At 63.8% G+C, this 26,445-nt stretch overlaps 19 protein-coding genes across 19 annotated transcripts; 11 read left to right on the top strand and 8 right to left on the bottom strand.

Annotated features, from left to right (window-relative positions):
* Positions 1 to 7: 7 nt before the first annotated feature.
* Positions 8 to 896, top strand: MSY001_2651 (uncharacterized protein; the record flags this gene model as incomplete). Its single annotated transcript, XM_018884514.1, has 2 exons — positions 8 to 62; positions 100 to 896. 2 exons carry the CDS (start codon positions 8 to 10, stop codon positions 894 to 896), a joined length of 852 nt encoding a protein of 283 aa, XP_018741166.1.
* Positions 897 to 2,390, bottom strand: MSY001_2650 (uncharacterized protein; the record flags this gene model as incomplete). Its single annotated transcript, XM_018884513.1, has 1 exon — positions 897 to 2,390. The coding sequence occupies one exon, from the start codon at positions 2,388 to 2,390 to the stop codon at positions 897 to 899; it is 1,494 nt and encodes a 497-aa protein (XP_018741165.1).
* A 133-nt stretch (positions 2,391 to 2,523) lies between these two features.
* MSY001_2649 (uncharacterized protein) lies at positions 2,524 to 3,090 on the top strand (the record flags this gene model as incomplete). The annotated part of the gene is made up of 1 exon (XM_018884512.1): positions 2,524 to 3,090. One exon carries the CDS (start codon positions 2,524 to 2,526, stop codon positions 3,088 to 3,090), a length of 567 nt encoding a protein of 188 aa, XP_018741164.1.
* Positions 3,091 to 3,118: 28 nt separating this feature from the next.
* On the top strand, positions 3,119 to 4,453 carry MSY001_2648 (uncharacterized protein; the record flags this gene model as incomplete). Its single annotated transcript, XM_018884511.1, has 3 exons — positions 3,119 to 3,289; positions 3,313 to 3,432; positions 3,461 to 4,453. 3 exons carry the CDS (start codon positions 3,119 to 3,121, stop codon positions 4,451 to 4,453), a joined length of 1,284 nt encoding a protein of 427 aa, XP_018741163.1.
* A 5-nt stretch (positions 4,454 to 4,458) lies between these two features.
* On the bottom strand, positions 4,459 to 5,788 carry MSY001_2647 (uncharacterized protein; the record flags this gene model as incomplete). Its single annotated transcript, XM_018884510.1, has 2 exons — positions 4,459 to 5,528; positions 5,551 to 5,788. 2 exons carry the CDS (start codon positions 5,786 to 5,788, stop codon positions 4,459 to 4,461), a joined length of 1,308 nt encoding a protein of 435 aa, XP_018741162.1.
* Positions 5,789 to 5,872: 84 nt separating this feature from the next.
* On the bottom strand, positions 5,873 to 7,387 carry MSY001_2646 (uncharacterized protein; the record flags this gene model as incomplete). The annotated part of the gene is made up of 2 exons (XM_018884508.1): positions 5,873 to 7,126; positions 7,148 to 7,387. 2 exons carry the CDS (start codon positions 7,385 to 7,387, stop codon positions 5,873 to 5,875), a joined length of 1,494 nt encoding a protein of 497 aa, XP_018741161.1.
* Positions 7,388 to 8,283: 896 nt separating this feature from the next.
* Positions 8,284 to 9,294, top strand: MSY001_2645 (uncharacterized protein; the record flags this gene model as incomplete). The annotated part of the gene is made up of 1 exon (XM_018884507.1): positions 8,284 to 9,294. The coding sequence occupies one exon, from the start codon at positions 8,284 to 8,286 to the stop codon at positions 9,292 to 9,294; it is 1,011 nt and encodes a 336-aa protein (XP_018741160.1).
* Positions 9,295 to 9,356: 62 nt separating this feature from the next.
* On the bottom strand, positions 9,357 to 9,808 carry MSY001_2644 (uncharacterized protein; the record flags this gene model as incomplete). The annotated part of the gene is made up of 2 exons (XM_018884506.1): positions 9,357 to 9,433; positions 9,463 to 9,808. 2 exons carry the CDS (start codon positions 9,806 to 9,808, stop codon positions 9,357 to 9,359), a joined length of 423 nt encoding a protein of 140 aa, XP_018741159.1.
* Positions 9,809 to 9,937: 129 nt separating this feature from the next.
* Positions 9,938 to 10,523, top strand: MSY001_2643 (uncharacterized protein; the record flags this gene model as incomplete). Its single annotated transcript, XM_018884505.1, has 4 exons — positions 9,938 to 10,035; positions 10,063 to 10,159; positions 10,190 to 10,255; positions 10,281 to 10,523. The coding sequence occupies 4 exons, from the start codon at positions 9,938 to 9,940 to the stop codon at positions 10,521 to 10,523; spliced, it is 504 nt and encodes a 167-aa protein (XP_018741158.1).
* A 39-nt stretch (positions 10,524 to 10,562) lies between these two features.
* Positions 10,563 to 11,324, bottom strand: MSY001_2642 (uncharacterized protein; the record flags this gene model as incomplete). The annotated part of the gene is made up of 3 exons (XM_018884504.1): positions 10,563 to 11,007; positions 11,035 to 11,140; positions 11,171 to 11,324. The coding sequence occupies 3 exons, from the start codon at positions 11,322 to 11,324 to the stop codon at positions 10,563 to 10,565; spliced, it is 705 nt and encodes a 234-aa protein (XP_018741157.1).
* A 3,307-nt stretch (positions 11,325 to 14,631) lies between these two features.
* Positions 14,632 to 16,981, top strand: MSY001_2641 (uncharacterized protein; the record flags this gene model as incomplete). Its single annotated transcript, XM_018884503.1, has 5 exons — positions 14,632 to 16,307; positions 16,339 to 16,632; positions 16,657 to 16,737; positions 16,761 to 16,863; positions 16,910 to 16,981. The coding sequence occupies 5 exons, from the start codon at positions 14,632 to 14,634 to the stop codon at positions 16,979 to 16,981; spliced, it is 2,226 nt and encodes a 741-aa protein (XP_018741156.1).
* A 24-nt stretch (positions 16,982 to 17,005) lies between these two features.
* On the bottom strand, positions 17,006 to 19,509 carry MSY001_2640 (uncharacterized protein; the record flags this gene model as incomplete). The annotated part of the gene is made up of 2 exons (XM_018884502.1): positions 17,006 to 18,508; positions 18,658 to 19,509. The coding sequence occupies 2 exons, from the start codon at positions 19,507 to 19,509 to the stop codon at positions 17,006 to 17,008; spliced, it is 2,355 nt and encodes a 784-aa protein (XP_018741155.1).
* A 275-nt stretch (positions 19,510 to 19,784) lies between these two features.
* Positions 19,785 to 22,049, top strand: MSY001_2639 (uncharacterized protein; the record flags this gene model as incomplete). Its single annotated transcript, XM_018884501.1, has 1 exon — positions 19,785 to 22,049. One exon carries the CDS (start codon positions 19,785 to 19,787, stop codon positions 22,047 to 22,049), a length of 2,265 nt encoding a protein of 754 aa, XP_018741154.1.
* A 9-nt stretch (positions 22,050 to 22,058) lies between these two features.
* On the top strand, positions 22,059 to 22,512 carry MSY001_2638 (uncharacterized protein; the record flags this gene model as incomplete). Its single annotated transcript, XM_018884500.1, has 2 exons — positions 22,059 to 22,202; positions 22,228 to 22,512. The coding sequence occupies 2 exons, from the start codon at positions 22,059 to 22,061 to the stop codon at positions 22,510 to 22,512; spliced, it is 429 nt and encodes a 142-aa protein (XP_018741153.1).
* Positions 22,513 to 22,568: 56 nt separating this feature from the next.
* On the top strand, positions 22,569 to 23,030 carry MSY001_2637 (uncharacterized protein; the record flags this gene model as incomplete). Its single annotated transcript, XM_018884499.1, has 2 exons — positions 22,569 to 22,958; positions 22,983 to 23,030. The coding sequence occupies 2 exons, from the start codon at positions 22,569 to 22,571 to the stop codon at positions 23,028 to 23,030; spliced, it is 438 nt and encodes a 145-aa protein (XP_018741152.1).
* An 86-nt stretch (positions 23,031 to 23,116) lies between these two features.
* On the bottom strand, positions 23,117 to 23,455 carry MSY001_2636 (uncharacterized protein; the record flags this gene model as incomplete). The annotated part of the gene is made up of 3 exons (XM_018884497.1): positions 23,117 to 23,128; positions 23,153 to 23,274; positions 23,299 to 23,455. 3 exons carry the CDS (start codon positions 23,453 to 23,455, stop codon positions 23,117 to 23,119), a joined length of 291 nt encoding a protein of 96 aa, XP_018741151.1.
* A 227-nt stretch (positions 23,456 to 23,682) lies between these two features.
* MSY001_2635 (uncharacterized protein) lies at positions 23,683 to 24,105 on the top strand (the record flags this gene model as incomplete). Its single annotated transcript, XM_018884496.1, has 3 exons — positions 23,683 to 23,788; positions 23,813 to 24,031; positions 24,056 to 24,105. The coding sequence occupies 3 exons, from the start codon at positions 23,683 to 23,685 to the stop codon at positions 24,103 to 24,105; spliced, it is 375 nt and encodes a 124-aa protein (XP_018741150.1).
* Positions 24,106 to 24,136: 31 nt separating this feature from the next.
* MSY001_2634 (uncharacterized protein) lies at positions 24,137 to 24,955 on the bottom strand (the record flags this gene model as incomplete). Its single annotated transcript, XM_018884495.1, has 1 exon — positions 24,137 to 24,955. One exon carries the CDS (start codon positions 24,953 to 24,955, stop codon positions 24,137 to 24,139), a length of 819 nt encoding a protein of 272 aa, XP_018741149.1.
* Positions 24,956 to 25,071: 116 nt separating this feature from the next.
* Positions 25,072 to 26,439, top strand: MSY001_2633 (uncharacterized protein; the record flags this gene model as incomplete). Its single annotated transcript, XM_018884494.1, has 2 exons — positions 25,072 to 25,297; positions 25,442 to 26,439. 2 exons carry the CDS (start codon positions 25,072 to 25,074, stop codon positions 26,437 to 26,439), a joined length of 1,224 nt encoding a protein of 407 aa, XP_018741148.1.
* Between the last annotated feature and the right edge of the window lie 6 nt (positions 26,440 to 26,445).

The following is a 26,445-nucleotide window of genomic DNA, read 5'->3' as shown; positions in this document are numbered from 1 at the left end:
GGCCGCCATGCCTGGCCCCGACGCCGCCCTGGCGAGCGTGCTCGCGTGGTTCGACACACATGGTACGTTGCGTGGCTAACAGGGCCCCGACGAAGCTAGCTGATTCGTGGGACAATGTGGGCCTTCTTGCGCAAGCGCCCGTGCCCCGCAGCGACGGCGGCGTGTTCCTCGCGATTGACCTCTCGCCGGCCGTCGCGGACGAGCTGCTGCAGCGCGGCGACTGCAGCGTGGCCGTGGTGTACCACCCTGTGATCTTCCGGCCGACCAAGTCGATCACGATGGCCGACCCGCTGCAGCGCTCGATCCTGCGGTGCATCGCGGCGGGCATCCACCTGTACTGCCCTCACACGACGCTCGACGCGTGCCGCGGCGGGATCAACGACTGGCTCGTCGCCGGCCTCGCGCACGCGTGGGAGGCGGCGCCGCCGACGCGCGATGCGCTGCTGGAGGCGACGCTCGCATCGCCCGGCCGCGTCGTGTGCCCCAGTGAGCGCGATGCCTCTGTCGGCGTCGGCCGCGCGAGCGCCCTGACGCCGCCGTGCTCGCTCGGCACGCTGGTGCAGCGCGCCAAGGCGCTTCTCCGGGTGCCGCACGTGCAGGTGGCGCTGGCGCCCGGCGTGGCGGCAGACACCCTCGTGCGCTCGATCGCAGTGTGTGCGGGCTCGGGCGGCTCGGTGCTCCGGGCGTGCCTGGACGTGGACGTGTGGGTCACGGGCGAGATGGGGCACCACGAGGTGCTCGCGGCGAATGCGCGCGGCGTGTCTGTGGTCCTTGCGAACCACTCGAACACGGAGCGGCGGTACCTCGCGGATGTGCTGCAGCCGCGCCTCGCGGCCGACTTGCCGATGGATGTGCATGTGTCGCAGGTGGATGCGGATCCGCTGCAGGTTATGTAGCTATGGAGGTGGCAGCGGCGTGGGGCTGCCGTCGCTGAGCAGCACGACCGCGTACTTGCCCGAGATGCGCCAGCCAGGCTCCTCGCGGTCGAGGCGCTCCGAGACCTCGAGCGGCACATCGACGACGACGTCCGACTTGATCGTGCGCAGCGACGCGACGGGCGGCGCGCCGGCGTCCTTCGCGAGCGGGCCGATGGCCACGTCGAACGGCGTCGACGTCGGCGCCTGGCAGTCGTACGTGAGCTTGCGGTGGTTCAGGTCGCCCTTGAAGATCACGAGCTGGCTGTCGCACAGGTGGTGGAAGAGGTCGGGCGACTCGGTGTTGATCTCCCAGAACGTGTAGCCCGTGCACCAGAAGGGGTGCTGCTCGTAGATCCACTTGCCCTCCCGCTCGTACTGCTTCCAGCGCTTGCCGAGCGTGCGCAGACTCTCGACCTCCTGCGGCTGCGCATCGGGGAAGAGCGAGCCGTAGGTCATGGAGTTGAGCAGCCAGCACCAGTCCTTGCGCGTCACGTCCGAGACGAACCACGGGATGCGCTTGCCGTGGAAGTGGATCTCGCGCGCGATGCCCGCCTGGATGAGCCAGTCGGCGTACACGCAGTCGCAGTACAGCTCAAAGCCCGCATTGTCGAGCACAAAGTCGATGCGCCCGTTCTTCATGCGGCTGACGAGGTCCCACAGGCGCCCGAGGTGGTTGCCGAGGATGTTCTTCTCGGTCGACGCGAGGTGCTCGCCGCCCGTCGACTGAATCTTCTTGATGTCCTCCTCGGTCATGTTGATCAGCAGCGAGAGGTCGGTCGCGTTGCCCCACAGGCAGATCTGCGTGAGCTCCATGAACAGCAGCTTGCGCTGCATCTCGCGCGCCTCGTCCGGGAGCGAGCTGTCGATCGCGCTCGGCACGGCAAAGCGCGTCGACAGCTCGAACACGGCGACGTTCGAGCGGCTGAAGGTGTCGCACTTTTGGCGGAAGAAGACGTCGTAGTCGCGCCAGTAGCGCGACGTCGAGAACGACTCGTGCAGGCGGCGGTACTTGTACGCCTCGGCGAAGAGCCACGGCGCATTCATAAAGTCCTTGCCGCGGAAGTACTTCGCGATCGCCTTGTTCCACAGCGGCACGTCGCCCTCGCCGTCGTCGACGATCGGGCGCAGCACCGAGTTGGACTGCAGCTCCTTCATGAGCCCCTGCATGTGCTCGATGCAGCGCAGCAGATCGAGGATCATCTCCTCGTCGTACTGCTCGTTCAGCGTCTTCACCGCGTCCTCAATCGCCTTGCCGAGAATCGTCGGCAGGCGCTTGCCCATCGTCTCGTGCGCAAACGAGTACTCGTGGTACCCACGGTACGCCGGCCACGGCGGGTTGTTCGGGTCGACGCGCGACGCCGCACGGGGGTACTGGTCGTCGGCCTTGAAGTTGTCGTGCTTGGGCGGCAGGTTCCCCAGGTTCAGCAGCGTCTTGCTGGCTGGGCGCGCAGACGCGTGCGAACGGTCAGACATGGTGGCGAAGGCAGACGAAGGGCGCCGCTCCGCCGCCCGCGCTGACTGGCCAAGGCGGCGTCGGGCCGTGCGGTGTCACGTGGTACGAACGGGCTCTCGCCCGGCGCCGCCGGCCGCCTCCGTGGACGCCACGATGACGCTGTACTACTCGATTGTGTTTGCGCTTCTCCTGCTGGAGATGGCCATGTTCATGGTCCTGATTGTACGTGCGCTGTACTCACGCCAGGTGCCGCTGCCCTTCTCCGCGCGGCGCAAGCTCTTCCGCTTCCTCGCGACGAGCCAGATTGTGGCCAAGATCAACTACTGCGTCCGCATCACCTTTATTTTCGTCGCGGTCCTGTTCATCGACGCGTTCCAGCGCATGATGAAGATCAAGGCCGAGTCGGCCGTCACCGAGACGCACCAGGGCTTCCAGGACTTCCGCACCGAGACAAACTACCACGCCAAGAAGTTCTACGCGCAGCGCAACGTGTACCTCACGGGCTTCACGCTCTTCCTGAGCCTCATCCTCGCGCGCACGCACTCGCTCGTGCTCGACCTCATCAACGCCCAGGAGGAGCTCGCGGCCAACACCGACGCGGGCTCGACCGACATGGCGACGATGAAGAAGCAGATGCAGCAGCAGCAGGACGAGTACAACCGCCTCTCGGACGAGCTCGCCAAGGCCCAGTCGGCCGTGTCGGACAAGAAGAGCGATTAGTGTCGATAGCCCATCGTCCCACTCCACTATGGCCGCGGATCGTGCGGCGTGGCGCGCTGAGGTCCGCGCACGCCACGCGCTGACGCCCGACGAGCGGCCTGCACGGCCGTGTACCGCCGCGCGCGCGCACCCGCGCTGGGCGCTCGTCAGCGCGGCGCAGGACGCGCGCGAGGCGCCGTCGGCCCTCGGGCCCAACTACGTACGCAGCGCCCTCTCACGCAGGACGCGGACGAGCAGACGGTGCGCAACGACTACAGCGCATTCTTCGTCGATTCAGGCCTGCAGGTGCCGCCCGGCGCGTGGATCCAAAACCCCGGCGTGCGCGGGCGCTTCGCCGAGTACGTCGCGTGACTGACACAGGCACCCGAAGCTGCGGTACTTGCTGGACCTCAAGGCGCAGCTGGTCAGCGCGGCAGCGATCCCCCCCACGTACCTGCGCGCCGACCTGCGCACATGGCTGCCCGCGCCGACGCCGCCAGACCTCGGCGTGCTCGAGATGCTGCGCTACGACGTGATCTTGGTGGACCCGCCGCTCGCGGCGTATGCGTGGGCCGCGCCGCACGAGGCGCACGCGTGCTGGACGTGGGACGAAATTGCCGCGCTGCCGCTGCCGCAGCTCGCGTCGCGCGACAGCTTTGTCTTTCTGTGGGTCGGGGACGGCGCGCACGACGGCCTCGAGCGCGGGCGCGAGGTGCTGCAGCGCTGGGGCTACCGCCGCTGCGAGGACATTGTGTGGGTGCAGACGACGCCGCAGAGCGCGCGCATCGCGCCGCCCGGGCCACCGCTGCTCGCGCCGAGCGTGCAGCACTGCCTCATGGGCATCCGCGGCACGGTCGTGCGCAGCTCCGACTCGTTCTTCGTGCACTGCAACATCGACACGGACGTGATCCTGTGGCCCGGCGAGCCGACGCGCCCGGGCGGCCCGCCGTCGCCGGTGCCCAAGCCGCCCGAGCTGTACGACATGATCGAGCACTTCTGCCTCGGCACGCGCCGCCTCGAGCTGTTCGGCACGAACCGCAACGTGCGCCGCGGGTGGCTCACGGTCGGCGCGGACGTGGGGGGGCCGGGCGTACCGCCCGGCGCGGTGCCGCTGGATCCCGCGCACTACCTCGCGCAGTTCGTGCTGGATCCGCCGCAGTGCCCGCTGCCGTACCGCCACAACCTCGTGCCGTACTCGCCCCTGTGCGAGAAGCTCCGGCCGCGCACGCCGCCAGGCCGCGGCGCAGCGCCGGACCCACCGCTCCCGCGTCAGCTGCTCGGCCAGGGCGCCGGCGGCCGCGCGACGGTGAGCGTGCCGAGCGGCGACGAGCGGTTTAGTGGCGCGCAGGCCCACGTACGCAAGTACGGCAGCGTGGAGCGCTAGGGTATCTATGTGTGCGAGGGCGACTGGCTCAGCGGCGTGTCGGAGCCGGAGACGAGCAGGTGGCGCCCGGGGCTGAGGCCGAGCACCATGGGCGTGTCGCCGTCGGTGCCCCGCAGCTCCGCGACGAGCGACGGACGCGACGGCAGGCGCCGGCGCTGCATCGCACGGAGCGACGCGCGCGCATGCGGCGTCGGCGCCGGGCCCAGGAGCGTCGTGGCCAGGCGCCGCAGCGAGGCGCGTGCGCGCGGAGGCTCGGCGCCCGAGAGCGACTGCGAGCGGAGGTGGCGCGTGGGCCGCGGCGCGTCGGGCACGGCGACCGGCTCGCTGCGGGCAGGCGGCGCGTCGGCGTGCACGACAATCGCCGGCGGGGCCGGGCTGGGCGCGGGCGCGTCGTCGGAGGCCAAGTCGCACGTCAGCACGAATACCCCGAGGAACGTGCATGCACAGCCGCCGACGAAGGCGGCGCAGCGCGTCCAGGAGAGGGCGGCCAGGTCGCGGTACAGGATGCTGGAGCCGACAATGGTCGACACGGTAAAGAGGACGAATTGCGTAGGGATCACATGGCGTGAGTCAAAGCGTTGGAGCGCGCGGTTCAGGTACACGAGCTGCAGCAGCGCCGTCGACACGAGCACGGCGAGGAGCAGGTAGAAGAGCGGCGTGCGCAGGAGCGGCGCGCTGGGCGCGTGCACCAGAAGCGACGAGACGCCCTTGGTCGCCAGCACGGTAAAGCCGCCAAACACGCCGCACACGCCGATGTGTGCGAGCAGCGAGCGGTGGCCGAGGGGGGAGTGGCATACGAGCACGAGCACGAGGCCGAGGACGAGCGCTGCGCCGGCATACACCACGAACGTCGGGCGGAGGAGCGCGGCCCACAGCGCGCGCGGCCCGAGCGGCTCGGCGTGCGAGGGGCCCACGCTGCTGACGACTGCCACGGCGCCGACGACCGCGAGGGCGAGGCCCACGAGGTCGAGCGCGATCAGCGGCTCGTGCAAGAGCGTGGGCGCGATGACCACATTTGAGAGGAGAGATACCGCGCCAAGCGGCGATACGAGCGATGCAGGCGCGAAGCCGTAGGCTGCGTTAGTGCGGCGGCGTACCGAGAAAGTTGCCCGTCTCGCCGAGCGCCATGAGCGTGAACCCGAGCCACCAGAGCCGGCTGCGCAGGTACGACGGGCGGGCGCTGCGCGCGAGCGGCGTGTGCTCGGACGGCTCCGACGGCGTGGCCGCGCCGAGGCGCATGTGCGCGAGCTTCTGGCAGTTGAGTGCTAGCGAAATGAGCACATTGCTCGCCAGGGTAATGGCAATGCCGATCCACCACTGCGGCGCGCCCAGCATGGCGCCACAGCACTCGGGCCGTCGCACGCGGCGGCCCCCGCCGGTGTGGGGTGGCGCATCGGGCATCGATCGGGCACTACGGAGCTAGAAGTTGATCGGCTTGTCGTAGCTGGCCAGCGCGGCCTCCTTGAACGCCTCCGAGAGCGTCGGGTGCGCGTGGCAGGTGCGGCCCACGTCCTCGGCGCTCGCCGAGTACTCCATGGCCAGGCACGCCTCGGCGATCATCTCGCCGGCGTTCGGGCCCATGATGTGGACGCCCAGGATGCGGTCCGACTCCTTCTCGACGATGAACTTGACGAAGCCCTCGGGCTCGTCGTTCGTCTTGGCGCGCGAGTTCGCCATGAAGGGGAACTTGCCGATCTTGTACTCGACGCCCTCCTCCTTCAGCTGCTCCTCGTTCTTGCCGACCCATGCGACCTCCGGGTACGTGTACACGACCGAGGGAATCACGTCATAGTTGACGTGGCCGTAGCCCGTCTTGATCATCTCGACGGCGGCGATGCCCTCCTCCTCAGCCTTGTGCGCAAGCATGGGGCCGAACGTGGCGTCGCCAATGCACTTGACGCCCTTGCACGTCGTGTTGTACTCGTCGTCCACGACGACGCGGCCCTTGTTGTCGAGCTCCACGCCGATGGCCTCGAGGTTCAGGCCCTTCGTCACGGGGCGGCGGCCGATCGACACGAGCACGACGTCGGCCTCGAGCTCGAGGCCCTTGCCGTCGCTCTTGCCCTCCGCCTTGAGCGTGACCGAGTCGCCGTGGCGTTCCACGCTCGACACCTTGGTGCCCAGCTGGAACTTGAGGCCCTGCTTCTCGAGCGTCTTCTTGAACGCCTTGCCCACCTCGCCGTCGACGCCAGGGCCGCCGATCGCGTCCTGGAACTCGACCACCGTCACCTCCGCGCCGAGACGGCTCCAGACGCTGCCCATCTCGAGACCAATCACACCACCGCCGATGACAATCATCTTCTTCGGCACCTCCTTGAGCGACAGTGCTCCCGTCGAGCTGACGATGCGCTCCTCATCGATCTCGACTCCCGGGAACGGTGTCACCTCCGAGCCGGTCGCAATGATGATGTTCTTGCCCTCAATCTGCGTCTTGCCACCGTCCAGGAGCTCCACGTCCACGGTCGTCGGCGAGGCAAAGCTGCCCATACCCTTGACATAGTCGACCTTGTTCTTCTTCAGCAGGCCCTCGACGCCCTTGGTGAGCGCCGTGACAGCCTTGTCCTTCGCCTTGAGCATCGTAGGCAGGTTCAGCGACACGTCCTTCACCTCAATACCACGCTTCTTCAGGTCGTGCAGCGTGTCGTGGTACTTGTGCGAGTTGTTCAGCATCGCCTTCGACGGGATACAGCCAACGTTTAGGCACGTACCACCCAGCGAGCCGCGCTTCTCAATGCACGCCGTGCGCAGGCCCAGCTGGCCCGCCTTGATCGCAGCCACATAGCCACCCGGGCCACCGCCAATGACCACCACGTCGTACGGCTCCGAGCTCGAGGCAAGGCCACGCGCCATCGAAGGCACCACGCGTGGCAGCGTCATGGGCTGCGCAGCCCGAAAGGTCACAGCGCTGCGGCGAGAAAGCAGTGCACTCAACATTTCCGTCTCACTGGTCGATCGGGAGGCGCGGCCGGCGTGCGCCGCGGCCGCCTGCCTCGTCTTATTTCCTATACAGCCTCGGGCCCCGCGCCGAAGCGCTGGCCAGGCGCTACGAGCGGTCGACCACGCTGATCGAGAAGAAGCGCGGCTTTTTCTCGTCGCCCTGGTCGCCCCCCTGCAGACGCGGCTCGCGCGGCGCCGCGCTGGGCCGGTGGTTTCGCTCAGGATACTTGTCTTCGAGCCAGTCCGCCACGTAGAGGCCCGTCAGCGAGAAGCCCAGCGCCACGAGGCCCATAACGATGCGCGTGCGCGGCGAAAGAGCTCCTGTCAGGTCTTCTTACGTACCCATCCAGCTCTCATAGAAGGACTTGTTCGACCGCTTCTCCGACCAGGTATCCACGCGCCGCGCAAAGTCTTTGAGGCGCTCGCGCGGCTCGTCCGTGTGCGCCGTGTCTGCGAGACGCTGCATGCGCTGCTTACGCGGGACAGGCTGCGTCGTACGCTCCTGGCCCGCGCGCGACGCCTGCCACAGGACGCCACGAATCCACATGGTCAGCAACCAGCGACGAGCTGCGACGCCGCTGCCAGCGCGCACCTCCACTCCGCCCGGCCACCCGGCCAAGGGCGCCCAGCCCAGCACACGCGCGCTGCACACAGCGTGCCAGGGAGATCGGATGCGCAAGTAGCCTAGATAGAGATCCTTGCCGCTGCCCTAGATGCCACCTCTCCCTCTGGCGCGGCAAACGACGTCCGCCCCACAGCGCCGCGCGTCCGCCCGGCGGGGTACAGGAAATATGCACGGAACGGAAGCCCCTCGTGACGGGCACGTCAGCCACCAGGTCCTTCGCATCGTCGCACCGCGTGCATCTGTGGCTCGTGGGCGACTTGCATTGACAATGGCTGTCGGTAATCCAGATAGCTGGATTGCGCAGCTGCGCGAATGCAAGTACCTTCCCGAAGAAGACATGATGGTGCTGTGCGAGCAGGTCCGACAGATCATGTTGGAAGAAAGCAATATCCAGCCCGTGTCGAGTCCTGTTACTGTGTGTGGTGACATCCACGGTCAGTTTTGGGACCTTCTGGAGCTGTTCCGCGTCGGAGGCGACCTGCCCGACACGAGCTATATTTTCATGGGCGACTTTGTCGATCGTGGTTTCTTCAGCCTCGAGACGCTTTCGTACCTCCTGGCACTCAAAGCGCGCTACCCCAACCGCATCACCCTACTCCGTGGCAACCACGAGAGCCGACAGATCACTCAGGTCTATGGATTCTATGGTGCGTGCCCCTCGCTGACCCCAGATGAGTGCATGCAAAAGTACGGCAGCGCCAGTGTATGGAAGAGCTGCTGCCAGGTGTTTGACTATCTGAACCTGGCCGCTATCATTGATGGCCGCGTGCTGTGCGTGCATGGCGGCCTGAGCCCCGAGTTGCGCTCGCTCGATCAGATCCGCACCATTATGCGGCTGCAGGAAGTGCCCCACGAGGGTCCGTTCTGTGACCTCATGTGGTCGGATCCGGAGGACATTGAGACATGGAGCGTGAGCCCGCGCGGCGCCGGCTGGCTCTTTGGCCGTCTCGTGACCAAGGAGTTCAATCACCTGAATGGGCTCGAGCTGATCGCGCGTGCGCATCAGCTGGTGCAGGAGGGCTACAAGCTCATGCACGATAACAACATCGTCACAGTGTGGTCCGCCCCCAACTACTGCTACCGCTGTGGCAATGTCGCGTCTGTGTTTGAAGTGAACGACTTGGTTTCGCCCGACAGCATCGAGAAAGAGGCCGAGCGCGCGCAGTCTCACGCCGACGAGTCGCGGTTCAACGAGACGCACTTTAAAATCTTTGATGCTGTGCCTGACCAGGAGCACCTGCATCCCACACGCAATACCGCCTCACAGTACTTTTTGTGACACCGTTGGAGTGCATGTAGTCATGTATTTTATCTCCAGTATGCCAAGGTTGGCCTATCGCACTACAGGCCCGAGTGCGTCGGGCCGCGGCCCTCGTCACGGGTAGCATAGAACTTCTCCAGGAAGGTCTTGGGCTTGGCTGAGGTGTTAGCGCGTCAGTCAACGTACCCGGCGCCTCCTCCTCGGCAAACCACTTCATAACGTGCGGCGTCTGCTTCCACGCATTCACAGTCTCCTGGTACTCCTGGTAGCCCTTGTGGAGCATCACATCCAGGATCGCAACGTCGGTGATGTGGCGGTTGCGCTCAAACATGGTGCGGATCTTGGCACGCAGCAGGGCCGGCGGCACATCCAGCGGGTACAGCGCGCAAATCTCGGGAACCTGCCATAAGCTTCCTCTCATACTTACAGCACGGTAGCAGCTGCGGTACAGAGAGCGAGCACGGCTCTGTGCATGCGCAAGCGAATGCGACACCTGCGCAGCCTTGGCCAAGCGAGCGGGAATCGTCGTCATGGCTCGTTGCTATGGCTGCCGTGCAGGCTCGCCACGGCTTCCCTCCCCCGCTGCCCACGTGGTCGTCACGTGGATAGGGCAGGCAGCCGACCACCGTGCACGCACGAAGGGCGTCCATATACCACGCAGATGTCGTACGGCCCTCGCTCGAGCTCGCGCACGACGCTCTATGTCACGGGCTTTCCGCCGGACATGGAGGCATGGGATCTTGCCTACGATTTTGAAAAGTACGTCAGCCTCTGTCTCATGAATAGGATCGGCCCGCTAGTCCGATGCGACATCCCACCGCAGAAAACGCCACATTCGAAGCTCTATGCCTTTGTCGAGTATGACGACCCACGCGATGCCGAGGTACGCCCCGTAGCTGTTGACTGACGTCAGGACGCCTACCATGACCTTCATGGGATGCCGATCGGGCGGTACAGACTCCACGTGGACTTTGCCAAGGTACGCGTGGACGCGCTGACCCCAGCTATCAAGCAAGCCAAGGCATCAAGGCCCGCCGCCACCCAGGTCTGCGTCGCCGCAGCGACGTCGCCGCGACTATGATGACAGGGAGCGTGCGCCGCCGCCGCGCCGCGCAGACGAAACTCGTCCGGGATACGACGACGCACGGGACTCAGGCCCGCCCCCCAGGTCGCCGGGTAGCGCCCGAGACTACCGCGAACCGCGGGATTGGTCGCCTCCACGCAAGCGCGATGATGATGAAGCGTAGTATAGTAGGGGAGCAACAGCCCTTTGCTTATGAAGAACATTATCTAGAAGACACCAACTCCGTTTCGCCCATCTTGGTCAACTTGCCGTCCAGGTCACCTTGGCGATACATGCTCACCATACGCGCAATTAGGTCACTCGTGCTTACACCCTCGGTGCGGCGCGTAGGGAGGAACTTGCCAGCGGTCTTGAGCCAATCGTACACATCGTCGCTGGCGGCGCCCGATGAGGCCATGGCGTAAGGAAGCTCGTCGTGGGCGACATAATCGATTTGGAGCTGGTCGATCATGCCCTGGTTAATGACCCAGGGAGCATCCTCTAGAACCTCATCCACCCAGCGGCAGTTCCGCACTGCCTCGTAGCGCTCCTTCGAGTGCATAAGGGGACGGTTCTTGTGCTCGGCGCAAAGATCCGAAGATACCACACCGACAATCAGGTGCACAGAGGGGAACGAGAGCTTGGCCTGCCGGAGTTGGAGTGCATGACTCCCTCGTTAGCGATAGAGAACATACGCATAATGAAAGAGGTCATAGACCCCATCCGCATAAATACGAATGGGCCGACCCGTCGGCGGGGGATTAATGCGGTAAGGACGCGCAGGATCAGGCTCGTATATCGCTGAATGGACCCAAGCCCGTATAGACTCACAAGATGGGATAGGAGCGAGAGCCGTCTCCGCGGGAGTGGGCTGGCCCATCAGCGCATGGAAAGAGACGGACGCTGCCTCTTTCGGTGCCGTGTCTTCCGGCGAGGCGCCCGCCCGAACGGTCCGTGCCCGCGACACGGGCGCAGGAAAGTCCATAGCGTCCAGGCAGACCACGCCCCGGCGCACGACGCAGCCGTCCCTAGGCGGCTGCGCACGTGGATCCACGTGCGGTCAGACCACCCCGCGAGGCACCCTCCATCTCACGTGATACGAACACCGCGAACGAGGCGGTGTTGGTGCACAGAGAAGGATCGTCACTCCAGGTGGATGCTGTGAACAGAGGGCGCCTTTAATAGCAATGCCACCTGTCTTTGGTCCTGCACCTCAGTGTCCACGCTGTCATGACCGGGTTTATGCGGCCGAGCAAGTTTTGGGACCTCGGTCTGTCAAGTACCACCGACGCTGCTTGAAATGTGTGGTGTGCAACCGATTGCTGGACAGCGTGACTCTGCTGGAACACGACGGCGAACCCATTTGCCACAATTGCCACAAAATCCATCTAGGTCAGGGCAAAGACAAATTCGGAACAGCTGTGCCTCTGCGGCCTTCGATCCAGCCCGCACGACAAGCCAGCCATCACCGCTCCGCCTCCCTTGTGCATCCGCCAGTCACACCAGAATCTGCTTCTCTATCTAATCCAAAGATGTCATCAGCAACATCGCTGCCGTCCATTTCGCAGCCAAGGCACCGACCGTTGCCCATGGCACCATCGGGAAGCGCGGAGCCTATGCCGTTGCCCGAGTCTCTGCTGTCTCATGCGACCAGCTCATCGTCTCCACTAGAGGGAGAGAAGCATGCCTCTGCATCGTCCCTGCATACACAAGCGCCGCTCATGTTGGGTGGGACGCCTCTGTGTGCACGTTGCCGGCGCCCAGTGTGTGCGTACGACTTGATGCTGACCTCAGACTTTGCCGAGCAGAAGCAAGCTGCCGGGCGCAAGTGGCACAGGGCCTGTCTCCGTTGTGATGGGTGTCGCGCCACGCTGGATACCAACCGCGTAGAGGAGGGGCCTGCAGATCAGACGACAGAGGATCATCCGAATATTTGGTGTCATATGTGCTACTCCAAAGTGTGTATCGTTCACTCACACCAGAATTTTGGACCAAAGGGTATCGGGGTGGCAGGCATGTCGTACCCTTCTCGGACCGTCCGATAAGGAGCAGCGCCCTGTGACATACCCGCCTTTTTATCTCAGGACCACACCAAGTAGACTAGGTCGCCTATGTATCCAGCTCCATACCCATTCTATGTATCTATGTTAATCTGATGGCATCTTCTAGAATCCCGAAACGCTGTCTGCACGCCAAGACTGGCATCGGTTCCTCGCACCGTATTTCCACGTAGTTCCGCGGATATGAGTGCAGCACGTGAATACTCGACGTGGTGTATTGTGTGGAGGAAAGTAGCCGGCGATGGCCCCTACGTCCAGTAAAAAGCCCACGCCACTGGCCAAGTAATTGTGCGACCTCCCACGTTGACACGAAAATCGCTGCTGTATCCCCTTGTCATTCATCAATTTGACATAACCTAATGTCGCCCTGGCAGGAACTATTCCAGGCCATTAGTATGCGCGAGCCTAGCTCGACGATGCCTGGGGGTCTTGCACTGGATGATGCTTCATCACGCCATTCTGGTCCGCCAGACCAGTTGGCCGCCCCTAGCGTGGGTCACTCAGCGTCAGTCTCCTCTTCAGCGGAGGAGATCGCTGTCGCAGAAGAACAAGCCCCCAAGGCTGTTCCTATTTCTACGTCGAAGACGGCAAAGCCGAGCACAGAGGTCTTGGTAATCGTGCAGCCCAATCCCAAGATGCAACAGCACCATCCCTTCAACTTACAAGTGCAGCTTGTGAGTCCCAAGCAGCCAGGTGAGCGTGGTGACGATTCCAACCCTCAGAGTGACGCAGAGCACTCTGACGGCTCTCACGCCGCGTCCAATTCGAGTGGGAGGACGCTGGGCGGTTTCGTTGCGCGCTCCTCGTCGCAGCGGTCGTTTAAGAGTCATCATTCGGGCTCTGAATCTTCCGTGGCCTCGATGAATGCGCGGCGGACAATTGCACTGTACAATTTGGACTATCACCAAATCCGTCCCAAGCTTGTCTTGGACGCCGGGACAGATCAGTTGGTGGCCAAGTTTGTGCGGCGCACGGTGGAGATGCCTGACTTTGCTATTCTGCAGCCACGGGAGATTCGGGTAAACCTCTCGGCTACAGGCTATGGTGCGGAGACACTGGAACCTGAGTCGAACACTGTGGATCACGCACACGATCACGGCATGGATGATGACGCTGTTTCTAGCCGATCCAGGAAAGGTTTTATGGGTAAGATCAAGCGCCTGGGCGTGCATCTGCGTCCACGGAGTAACAGCCCTCATGTGCGGTCCTCCCATGATCCCTATGATTTGACGCCCACGACGTCATATCAGGATGAAACGAATGAGTGGGGCCTTTGGAACTCTCGGTCTGTGAGCTCAGCCTATATACCCCATGCAACGCCACGGACAACGCATGGACATGACAGGATCACTACGTCCTATGTGTGGGAAATTAAGCAATTTTTGCGTGGCTCATTTGTTCCTGATCCAGCGTCGCAATATGAGAGTGAACTTACCAAAGAGATCCAGCCCAACAGTCCCGAGGCTCATGCGTTACATCATGCAACGTCGCGTGCCATCTTGACGCGTATTCTGGAGCATTTTGGCACAATGGATCACAGTACGGCAACATCCACTGTATGTGAGCCCCCAAAAATCTCTATCTGGTTTGAGTGGGTTCGCGAGTGGAATGGCGGCCTGGACAACCCGATGAATTTGTACGACCCTGCGGTTCATGGTAGCTTGGAGTCGACGCCCTCCCACTCGAGGGGATCGACAGACATGCGAATGACGCCTACGGATACTCCCCATTTGAGTGAAACGGAGGGAGACGCCGCTCATGGCTTCGGTATACGATGTCCTAGTCAGCGGAGGCGCGGTACGTCGTCGCCAACTCGGAATGTCGTGCCCGGGTCGGAGCAGGAGAGTCTGGAGCTGCGGCCTTGGACGTGCTCGATTGTCCTGAACGGAAGCACTCGTATACCTATTGGGCGCCTTGTGCCGGCGCCTCAACACCCGCTCGTGGTGTGCGAGTTGCTGCTGCCTTTGCCGCTGCCGGATCTGCGCTACAGCGCCCTGGGCGCAGATGGCGGTGGTTTTTCGCGAGAGGAACTACGCGATATTGTGTCTGTGACGGCTGTGCATCTCGTCATCCGAGAATCAATGGTGATTCATGCGAATGTGGGATACCACAAGTAGACAGGTCGTCCGAGAGGATAGTGGGTCACAATGAAGGAATTTGATTAGTCAGCTGTGATCGACGCGCGGCGTGGTGAGACGGCTACGCTCGTTCATCGACGCTTCCTGCTCCCTGATGACTGCGAGTGCGGGTGGCGTGCAAGAGCCGCAGGTGGTGCCTGCTGTTTCTTCTAAAGTTGCATCAAACCATGAAACGGCGTCTAGCAATACGAAGATGCAGTACTTAGCGCTACTCCGCCACAACCTCGCGCTCCTTCAGCGCAGTGTCCTTCATGTGGAGCAGCGCTATGCGGCACGAGTGCTGCGCTCACTGCCCTATGTGCGGCGGCAGTTGCAAGAGAAGGCCGATGTGTTGGCCCTCGTCATTGAAGAGAATTTGAAAGAAGCAGGTACGTCATTCCGATGGCTCACAGTGTCAGATTCGGTGCGTCGCACGCTCCTTGCACAGCTTCCCAGCCCGTACCAGCCCGAGGAACCCGGTCAGAACACCGAGGGTGCCGTGGCTATGGAGGAGGACAAGCCTTCCAACGAGGAGGCCCCGAGCGACGAGACGGTAGCGCCGCCCAAAACGGGCGGTGCGCGGGCCGAGGCGTTGCCCGAGTGCGTGGCCTACCTGCGGCTGCTTGTCGTGGTGTACCTGCTGGACCAGCCCGAGAAGCGTGCACAGTCGATGGAGCTGTGTGCGGAGGCCCTCGACGATGTGGTGAAGCAGAATCGCCGTTCGCTGGACCTGCTGGGCGCCAAGCTGATCTTCTTCCTCGCGCGCTGCTATGAACTGGGTCCGCAGAGTCTGTCGGCCCTGCGCGACAAGTTGCTCGCCCTGCAGCGCACGTCATCCCTGCGACACGATGCTGAGACAAATGCGACTGTGCAAAATGTGCTCCTGCGCATGTATATCGTCGAGGGCAACCTGTATGACCAGGCCGACAAGCTCGTGGCACGCGCGACGTTCCCGCGGGGCAAGGCCTCGAACCCGCAGGTGGCGCGCTACGACTACTACGTCGGCCGGATCCGTGCTGTGCAGCTGAACTACTCGGACGCTCATACATGTCTGCAGCAAGCGATCCGCCGCGCACCACAGCAGGGGCTCCTGGCGCAGCGCACGCCCGGCTTGGAGAACGCGCAGGTGACCAAGCCGCTGGCCTCTGGCTTCCTGCAGACGGCGCACAAACTGCTGATCATTGTCGAGCTGCTGATGGGCGACCTGCCAGAGCGCTCTCTCTTCCGTATCCCAATGCTGCGCCACGCGCTCGCGTCGTACCTGCCAATTGTGCAGGCGGTGCGTGTGGGTGACCTGTCTCTCTTCCAAGCGACGCTGCAGCAGCACGAGGCCCTGTTCCTGCGAGACAAGACGTACTCGCTGATTCTGCGTCTGCGTCACAATGTGATCAAGACGGGTATTCGCCGCATCTCGCTCGCATATTCGCGCATTTCTTTGGCTGACATCACGCGCAAGTTGCACCTGGACTCGGAGGAAGACGCCGAGTACGTGATTGCCAAGGCCATCCGCGACGGCGTCATTGATGCGCGCGTCGAGCATGACAGTGCCACTATGGTCTCAAATGAGGCTGTGGACATCTACGCCACGAACGAGCCGCAGGCGCAGCTGCAGCAGCGCATCGACTTTTGCCTGCAGCTGCACAACGACAGCGTCAAGGTACGCAGCATTGACTCACACCAGGCCATGCGCTACTCACTCGACAGCCACCGAGCCGAGCTCGCGTCTGCCACAGCAGCCCACGAGCGTGAGCGCGAACTCGCCAACGAGATCGCCGACGGCGACATGGACGAGTCCGACGAGGACTGGCCATAGACCTCGTAGCTGCGCCACACGCTCACGTGCCTCTACTTCTCGACGAGACGCTCCCTCCACCCCTGGCGCGATGGCTCCGTCGGCTGCGCCTGTGACGCCTACGAGTGCGTCGCCGTCGCCGCCTGGCGCAGCTGGTGGCATGGAGAGGCATGGACCCGTCGGATCAGAGCCGATTCGCGTCGAAGAGATCGTACGGCGGGACCTCGAGACGCGGACGCTCGCAGTCGTCGATGCTCTGTACGACCTTGCTGCGCGCGCCGCCGATGGGCAGCCCAGCTCCGTTTTAGGCGTTGGAGAGAGCGTGTACGTCATGCCCACTTATCCCAGGAATCACGTCGTTCGCCGCCTAGCCGACATCGATGCTATGCGTGGCCACATCCACGCGCGTATTCCCAAGGACGTGCTGGAGTATGTTGGATCGCCTGACGCAGCCTCGTCGACGCGGGACGCAACCCCGACAGCCATACGCGCTCGCTCATGAACCGATTGGCGAGCGAGAACCAATACTCGCTCGGGCAGCACGAGGCAATCCAGGTACGCGCCACGACTAACGCAGGCATTTCGCGACAAGTTGGGGCAGGCACTCGCCGAGCAATTCCCCGCGCTGCAACCGAGCTTGACCGGGCCGGAGGCGCGCCACTCGCCGCCCTAGATCATCGGACTGGGTATAGTACTACTATGCATCACTATCGTCGTCATCCTGTGCCTTTTGCTGTGCCACAGCCTCGGCGACCTGCTCGGCACCGAGTCGAATCTTGGCGCGTTGGCCCACGAGAGCGGACCGCTCGGCCTCACTCACGTACGCCCTGCGCGTCTTGTCACGCAGCTCGTCGACACTTGCCGTACCGTCGGCATCGCCGGCCCACTCCAGCACTAGATGGCGGCCGAGCAAGTGCGTGTGGCGCAGGGTGTTCATAGCATGCTCCGCCTCGCGCCGCGACACAAACTCAACAAACGCGAAGCCGCGCGTCCGCCCATGCACCTGTTTCGGAAGCCGCACACTCTTGAGCTGCCCATGCACGCCAAAGAGCTCGCGCAGATCCTTCTTTGTCGCTTCGAATGGCACATTCTTCACGAGCATCTTGGTCGACGGGGCCTTCTTCGGCGCAGCGTCATCCGCGTCGCGGCCGCGTCGCGCGAACGAGACACTGAGTGTGTGCCCATCGAGCACGTCGCCGTCCATCTTCTTCTGCGCCTCCTGCGCCTGCGCAAGCGACGCGAAGCCTGCGAAGCCATAGCCCATGCTGAGGCGACGGCCCTGCTGCTTAGGATCCGGCTTGGTCTGCACACGCGCAAAGAGGAAGCCATCGAGCGCATGGAATGCCTCGGTAAGGCGCTCCGGTGTCGTCGCAAAGCTTAGGTTCTTAATGTACAGCGTCGCATCAGCTGCCACGGGTGCCTCGTCGACGTCCCGCAGCGAGCGGCTCGAGTCGGGCACCGTCTTGCCCTGAACACCCGAGATGATCTCAGCCGGCTTCGACGCATCGCGCGGCGGGAGGAACGACGCAGGCGCCTTTTCGAGGTAGAGCACGGAGTCACGGAACCGCTTGTACGCGAGTGCACGGAACGCCGCCCGAGCCTCGCCCACCACGGGCATCTCGACCACGGCCAACGTATTGGCCGGTGGGATCAGCACACGTCCCACGTCGCCAAACCGCGCAAACAGCGCGCGAATCTCCTCGCCCGTCGTCCCATACGGCAGGTTCTTGACCAGAATGGTATCGTCTGCGCGCGCTGTAACGCGCTCAAGTCTGTCCAGCTCGATGCCCTGCTCCGCAAAGAACTGCTTCGTCTCCTGGATCACGCGCGTCTCGGCAAGCGCAAGGCGCACCGCGGGGCTCACCTGCGTGTCCGTCTCGGTGCCTAAGAGCGCCGCCTTGTCGATACCCAGGCGGTGCGAGATCGAGTTGGCAACGGCATCGCTGTTCATGTACAGCATGCTCCAGTTAAAGTCCTTGCCGGCCTGGGCCTTTTTCGCCTCGAGGCGTTTCTGCTTCAGCGTCGCAGGGTGTGCAGGCTTCGGCGCCAGGCTTACAGCCGGCAGTACATGCAAGAGGCGACCCTGGAAGATGGCACCATCGCGCCCCCGGAATGCGAGCAGCGCGTGCGCTGCATCGTGATATTTGACAAACGCTAGACCCTTGGACGCCTTGGTCTGTGGGTCGAGGGGAATATGCACCTGGCGTTAGTAAGTTCATGCAGGGGAGCAGCGGCAGGCGTCAGACAAATCTACTATCTTTTTCCCAGTATGTCTCCGCAGTAGAGGCTTCGGTTGTCCCTATACTGTAGGTCATCCTGTGCCTGCCGCCACGCTCCGCAGCGACGTACCTGCTCCACGGGGCCATACGTCGTAAAGAAGCTCTCCAACTCGTCCTCCGTCGCCGAATATGGCAGGTTCCGCACAAATAGCCGGCCTGATTCCATAATCGTATCGACATTCTCTTCATCGCGTCGCTGCTCTTCCTCAAGCTGCGCACGCCGCCGCTCAGCCGCAGGCGCTTCGTCCGCTTCCTCCTCCGCCTCGCTGGCTTCCGAGTCGCTCTGTTCGAACACCTTGGGCGGCTCGTCGCCACCGGCGACCCGGTGGCGCATGCGCCGCCGCATGTACTCGAGGTCCGAGAGCGTCTCATCCGCAGCAGCGCCGTCAGTCGGGGCCACAACTGGCGGCGTGTCTGGCGCCGCGGGCACGGCAGCACGCTTGGGCTTCTTCGCCTGCGGCGCCTCCGCCACTGCCTCCTCCGCCCCTGCTGCATGAGCCGTATCGAGGTCCTCGTTTTGCTGCCACGTCTTGCGTTTCGTCCGCGGCGCCATGACTGAGAGAAACTCTTCAAACGAGGCGCCCTTCTCGCTCGCCTTTGTCCGCGGTGGCTTAGCCTCAGTGGGCGCGGCGGCCTTAGCCCCCCCGCGCACATGCTCTTTCTTCGCAAGATCTTCGTCGCCGATCTTCTTGGCGGGTGCGACCGAGATGCGCGAGGTATCGATGTACGTGCGGTCAAAATACGCACACGCCTCTGCCGCCTCCGCCTCCGTGCGGAAGCCTACGAACCCAAAGCGACGGGACGTGCCGTCAGGCCGCCTCATCAGCTTTACATCCGTGACATGGCCCTTTTCAGAAAAGTGGTCGCGCAGTCGCGCATCAGATAGATAAGATGGCAGGCCCTTGACGATGAGGCGCGACATGACTAGCCTCGCCGCCACCAGGGCGCTCCGAGGCAAGACGCATCGCCGCCCAGTGCCCGACAAAAAAAAAGAGCGCACGTGACACGACGCGCACGACGCGCGCTGCTCCGGCGCGGCAGAGCCACTCGCGCCACGCCACGGCTGCCTGCCGTGGCTCGGTGGCGAGGCGTGTACATAGACACAAGGAACCCGTAGACAGGGATACGAGCGGGTAGATATCAGCGCGTCGTGACCTGACGGTCCACCAGGGTCGCGTCCCGTGCCGACCGCCCACCATGCAGTCGGGTGGACTGCACACGCCAAGGCCGCAGCACCTCGGCATATTGCGGTCCCCTCATACGCCAGGCACGGGGAGTAGTGTGCGGTTTGGGATGCGCACGTATGAGGACGGCGAGGAAAGTTTGTTGACGGCCTCAGTGAGCAGTTCGACTGGCGAGCTCGACGCAAGTGCCCACCCGTCGCCGTCGCACGATGAGTCGCTTCGGAGTGAGGGCGACTCGCCCGAGATGAGCTTTACCGAGAGCTTTCTGCGCCGCGAAGTCGATGGCGCGCTCGCCGGTCTCGACGAAAGTGGCTCCGAATGGGCGGCGCCCATTACACCGGCGCGCCTTCCCCCTGCTGAAGGCCAGGCGACGGCACGCCCGCCCAGGGCCACGGACCTGGCGTCTGTTGCAGAGGATGCGAGTCCGCTGCACTCGCCAACGCAGGCAGACTCTTCGCCGCCTGATGAGTCGCTCGCGCCTAGCTCGCCGACAATCCGTGCATCTCGGGCCGCGCCTGGGCCTGACGTGTCTGTGCCTCGAGCTGAGTCGTCCCAAAACGCGGAGCCCACCAAAGCGCAGGCCACCGAGACATCTCGCGAGCCCGCTGAGCCATCCCGCGAGCCCGCCGAGCCATCCCACGAGCCCGCCGAGCCATCCCACGAGCCTGCCGAGCTATCTCACGAGGCCAACAACCCATCGCACGAGCCCGCCGAGGCACCCGCACCGAGCCTATCCCCTCCCGCCAAGGAGGCCCCGAGCATGTCGCCAACACACGAATCTCACCAGGACGACATAAACCCATTCGAGTCGCCGAGTGCTCCGGCCAAGTCAGCGCTGCTAGCGCGGTCGACCGGGGCGGACTCGAGTCTAGCAACAAGCAGTTCCGCATGGGGCACGCCGCGCGGCGACACAAGTCTGCGCTCTGCCAAGAGTGCAGCGAGTCCCAGCGCGGCGCAGTGGCCGGGGATGTACGAGTTTAGCTACCTCACCGAGAAGGATGCGCTGGACGAGGTGGACACGGGCCCGCTGGTGCCGTACGCGGTGGAAGCGCTCTCGACCAAGCTCTTTACTATTGACAAGCTGGACCACGTCGATGCGCGCGAGCTCCTGGACATGATTGTGGCGCTGGACCGCACACACACGCAGCGCACGCTGTTCCTGCAGCACCGCCTCGCGCGCTCGCACCACCTGACGGGCCTGCTACGTGCGAGCCTCGAGCAGGCGCAGAGCAAGATCCAGATGGTCGAGACGTGTGTGCACGACTTTCTCACGCGCAAAGCGGCTATGGAAGCCGACGATACTGATTCGACACACAGCGAACTGCGTGCACTGACGGCGCACCTGGAAGAGCGCCTCGCGACGATGCATGGCGCGCTCCTGGTCGGACCGGGTGCCGAGTCTGGCTCGGCCGCCGCCGAGCGCGAGAAGCTGGCTGTCGAGCGCGAAGCGCTCGCTGCGGACCGGCAGCGTCTCGAGACAGAGCGGCGCGACTTGGAGGTGCGTCTCGCTGCCAGCGCCGAGGGCGGTGATCGTTTGCAGGTCGAAGAGGCCGTGCGCGCAGCGTGTGCGCGGGACGCCGATGTGCGCGTGTTTCAAGCGCGCGAGGAGGCGGCGGACGAGATCCGCCGCCTCCGCGCTGAGCTGGCCGAGGCGCGTGCGCCGAGCCTCGTGGACGTGCTGGAAGAGCGCTTGCACGAGGCAGCGGAGCAGGAGCGCGCGCTCGAGGCGCGCGTGGCCGACCTGGAGCTGCAGCTGGGCGAGCGCGCGAGTCGTGCGCCTGAGGCCGAGGCAGAGAAGCACGCGCTGGCCGAGGCGCGTGTGCGCGCCGAGGTGCAGTGCGCTACACTGCAGGGCGAGTGCACGCGGCTGCGCGAGGAGCGGGACGAGCTGGAAGCGGGGCTCAAGGCGCAGAACCATGCGCTGCAGCAGCGGATCCGCACACTGGAGAACGACGTATCGCGGCGCGACCTTGAGCTTGTGCAGCTGCAGTCGCAGCGCGAGCGTCTGGAAGACGAATCTCTGCACTTTTCGCTGGCTCTGTGCGTAGACAAGACTAACCCCAGTGCGGCCAAGGACCAGGAGCTGAGCATGCTTAAGCGGGGCACGCAGGGCTCCGCATACTGGCAGCTGCTCACGCGCAAGGCGGCGCCGGAGACGCGCAGGGCGTCAGGGCCGGCCCCCCGTCGCCCGCGCACGACGCAGGAGACGCTGGACCGCGTGCAGCGTGTGTTGCAGGCCGAGGCTGCGCCCGGCAAGCTGGGCGGAACCTCCACTTGACGTAGAACGATGACGGCGCGTGATAAAAGCAAGGTGAACCCGGTGTTCTCGCTGACGTCGGGCACACTGGCCGGCGCGGTTGAGGGTTTTGCGACGTACCCAATTGAGTACACCAAGACGGTGTCGCAGTTTTCGGCTAAGCCGGGCGAGAAGGTGCGTAGAGCGGTGGTAATGTCAGCCGCCGCATCCGTTCGTGGTTGTGCGCCAGACGGTCGCGAAGCACGGGATCACGGGCCTGTACAGTGGGTGTGGTGCACTCGTGGCTGGGAATGCACTCAAGGCTGGTGTGCGGTTCCTGTCGTATGACCATTTTAAGGACATGCTCAAGAACGAGGAGGGTAAGTTGACGGCCCCCCGCAGCCTGCTCGCGGGTCTGGGTGCCGGCATGATGGAGGCCATCTTTGCGGTGACGCCGTCCGAGACGATCAAGTACGCAGTGCCGACTCACGCAGAACGAAGCTGATCGACGATGCCAAGCGCGAGACGCCCAAGTACCCGCCAGGCCTCGTGCGCGGCTCCATGGCGATTGTGCGCGACGAGGGCTTGCTGGGCATCTACCGCGGCCTCGTACCGGTCATGCTGCGCCAGGGCGCCAACAGTGCGGTGCGGTTTGGCACATACTCCACGCTGCGCAACTTTGTGCAGACCTCGTCGCGCCCTGGACAGCCGCTGCCGGGTGGCGTCACGTTCGGTATCGGCGCGGTGGCCGGCATCGTGACGGTGTATGCGACCATGCCGCTGGACGTCGTCAAAACGCGCATGCAGGCGCTCGATGCGCGGCAGCGGTACGCGGGCACCCTGGACTGCATGCGCCAGGTGTTCCGCGACGAGGGCCTCCTGGCCTTCTGGCGCGGCGCCACGCCGCGCCTCGCACGTCTCATGCTGAGCGGCGGTATCGTCTTCACGGTGGTGCGTGCAGCTCGCTGACCACAGTATGAGAAGAGCATGGATCTGCTACAAAGTCTCTCTGCACGAAACTAGAGCTAGATTAGGTGGGCTAGAGGAGTACAATACAAGCTCACGAGCACGGGCCTAGAGGCCCCGGCTCCGGCGCAGGCTATAGACGCTTAGGCCTTGTTCTGGGGTCAGGGGCGCGCACGTACCGCGTACGCGGCCTTCTCGGCCTCGGCACGCTCCTTGTCCTTGTTGGCCATGTCGATGTACGGCTTCTTCTCGTCGTCGCTCATCTCCTTCCACTTGGTACCCAGCAAACGACCCACGTCACCTGGCGTCAGGGCTGCTTACATACCGAAGCCGGCGTCGGGGTTCTCCGCCTTGACGCGCTCGCGCCAGTCCTGGCTGAAAAACATGTACGCGCTCAGGGGGCGCTTTGGGGCAGCCGGGTCCTTCTTCGCCTTTGTCCGGCGCGTAGTCGTCGACACTTTCTGCGTAGGCTGCTTAGGCATGGTTCTTTTCGTCCGGCAGTGTACACCAAGTCAATCGACACGTCTTTTGTGGCGTGAACGAAGGGCGGGCGCGTCTCCCGTGCACCGCTCGCGCCCGCCGCGCCTCCACTGGCCCGCCCTGTTTATGGCCGGCCCGCCACGCCGCGCGCGCGCGTCGCCGTCAAATGGAGTCACGTGATGTCTTTCGCTGCGGCGGACGAGGGCCGTCGCCCCTCCGCTTCGACAGCATGGGCACCGTGGGCATTCCGGTCAAGCTGCTCCATGAGGCCGTGGGCCACACGATCACTATTGAGCTGAAGGGTGGTGTCACGTACCGTGGCAGGCTCTTTGATGGTACGCAAGCTTGCTGACATGCAGCCGAAGACAACTTCAACATTGCCATGAAGGACATTGCCGTGACGGGGCGCGACGGCAAGCAGACACATCTCGACAGTGTCTATGTGCGCGGAAATATGATCCGCTTCATGGTCATTCCTGATATGCTCCAGCAGGCGCCCATGCTCAAGAGCATTGGGCCGAATGCCATGAAGGGCCGCGGCATCGGCAGCGCACGTGGACGCGCGACGATCCTGCGAGGTACGTGCACGCCACTCACCGCAGCACAAGCACGACGTGGACGCGCGCCTGGCCCTCCGGGTATGCGTCGGTAATGTACGGATACATAGCTCTACGAAAGCGGGTCTAAGCGTCCACCGCCATCGACTCGCTCTTTTTCGGCGCGTCCGCGCCCTCGCCCTGCTTCGCGAGCCCGTGCCGCTCGAGCACACGGTCAATTTCGCTCGGCGACAGGATATGGAGCAGTGGCGCGTCTGCAGGCTGTGCACGCCGCCGGAGAATGGCGAATTCCACTGGTGTCAGATAGGGGGACGTACGCTTGTCGCTCTCCATCGCCGTCGTATCCATGGTCTTGCTCAGCACGCGCGCCGCGAGGCCGAGGGCCTCTTGGACACTCATGTCGACCTTGTAGTCCTGCTTCAGCAGGCTCGTGGCGGTGCCGTTGTTCATGCCCACACACGTCGCCTTCCAGCCGGAGTAGTTGCCCGATGGGTCGGACTGGTACAGCTGGAAGCCATGGTGCGCGTCGTAGCCTGCATACAGCAGCGACACACCAAAGGGACGCAGGCCTCCGAACTGTGTATACCCCTGCTTCAAGTCGCACACGCGCTGCACCAGCTGCTCCACGGGGATGTCATCGTCGTAGGAAAGCAGATACTTTTGCGCCTCATTGCGCGCATAGTTGACCAGTGAGTTCGCGTCCGCCGTCATGCCGGCCACACCCGCCAGCACGTTGCCACTGAGCTGGAAGATCTTCTCGCTGCTCTTATCCTGCTCCAGCAGTTTGCTGGTGACCTTCTTTTCAGCGGCAAGCACGACGCCGTCCTCCGCAAGGATGCCGAGCACGGTGCCCGCGTGAGAGATGGCCTCCATCGCATACTCAACCTGGTACAGCCGACCCTCTGGCGAAAATGTCGTCGTGCGCGAGTCGTACCGGCGCGACATGGTGAGTGGACGAGCCAGGCGGCGGCCACTCACCGATCACCGCGCAAGGGCCACGTGGCGCAAGGAGACCAGCCGCGTGCGAAACCTTCGGTGCCCTTCCATCGTCCCTTACTACCATGGCTTCCATTGGAAAGATCTACGGTGCGCCGACCATCGGCAAGGTTACCCGCGTGGTCGCTGCGGCCAACGTGAATGGTCTTGAGCTCGAGGTTGTGCCTACGATCCCTGTCCAGGACTCGCACAAGCCCGAGTTCCTCGCCAAGTTCCCCCTTGGCAAGGTCCCGACCTTTGAGGGTGCCGACGGCCTCGTCCTGACCGAGTCGCGCACGATCCTCAAGTACGGTACGTATGCACAGCCTCCCCGTCCAAGATGTCGATGTTTCAGTTATCCCTGTCTTAATTAGACATGTCGAGGGTAGTGCGCCTAGCACGTGTGGTATTTTGTCTGAGACGGGGACGGACGTATGAACTAGACTGACACGACAGTGGCTGGCCTCTCCGACAACGCCAAGCTCCTTGGCACCGACAGGGCCTCGCAGGCGCTCGTCGACCAGTGGATCAACTTCGCCGACGACCTGATCTTCAACAGCATGTCGACGCTGTTCGCCATGTTCTCGCACAAGCTGCCCTACAACAAGGTGTACGAGCAGCGCGCGTGGTCGGACCTCGAGAAGGCGCTGGGTCACGTCGAGAAGCACCTCGTGGCGCAGACCTTCCTGGTCGGCCACCGTCTCACGGCCGCTGACCTCGCTGTCACCTCTGTGATCTTGAACGCGTACGAGCGGTTCGCTGGCCCTGAGATCCGCGGCAAGTACCCGCATGTGCAGCGATACCTGTCCACCGTCGTGAACCAGAAGGCGATCCGCGGTGCATTCCCCGTGAACCCCGAGTACTGTGCCGCGACGGCCAAGTTTGTGCCGCCCAAGAAGGAGGAGAAGCCCAAGGCGGCGCCTGCGCCGGCCGCTGCCGCCGCCGCGGAGCCTCCGGCGCCCAAGGAGGAGAAGCCGAAGAACCCTCTCGACGCGCTGCCCAAGTCGAGCTTCGTGGTCGACGAGTGGAAGCGTGTGTACTCGAACGAGGACACTCGCTCGAAGGCCATCCCGTGGTTCTACGAGCACTTTGACAAGGAGGGCTGGAGCATCTGGCGCTTTGACTTCAAGTACAACAACGAGCTCACCCACATTTTCATGAGCTGCAACCAGATCGGTGGCTTCTTCAACCGCCTGGAGGCCAGCCGCAAGTACATTATGGGCACCGCCGGTGTCTTTGGCGAGGCGAACAACAGCTTGATCGCGGGTATCGTGATCGTCCGCGGCCACGACTGGCAGCCCGTGCTCAGCGTCGCGCCTGACCTGGAGAGCTACGAGGTCTCTCCCCTGGACATCTTCAACAAGGAGGAGGACAAGAAGTTCTTCGAGGACATGCTCGCGTGGGAGGCCGTCATCGACGGCAAGGCCTGGGCCGACGGCAAGATCCTCAAGTAGGCCATA

The sequence above is a fragment of the Malassezia sympodialis genome, genomic scaffold (assembly GCF_000349305.1).
Source record: "Malassezia sympodialis ATCC 42132 genomic scaffold, msy_sf_12, whole genome shotgun sequence".
Classification (NCBI taxonomy): Eukaryota; Fungi; Basidiomycota; class Malasseziomycetes; order Malasseziales; family Malasseziaceae; genus Malassezia; species Malassezia sympodialis.
This window is presented reverse-complemented; position numbering and strand designations above follow the sequence as displayed.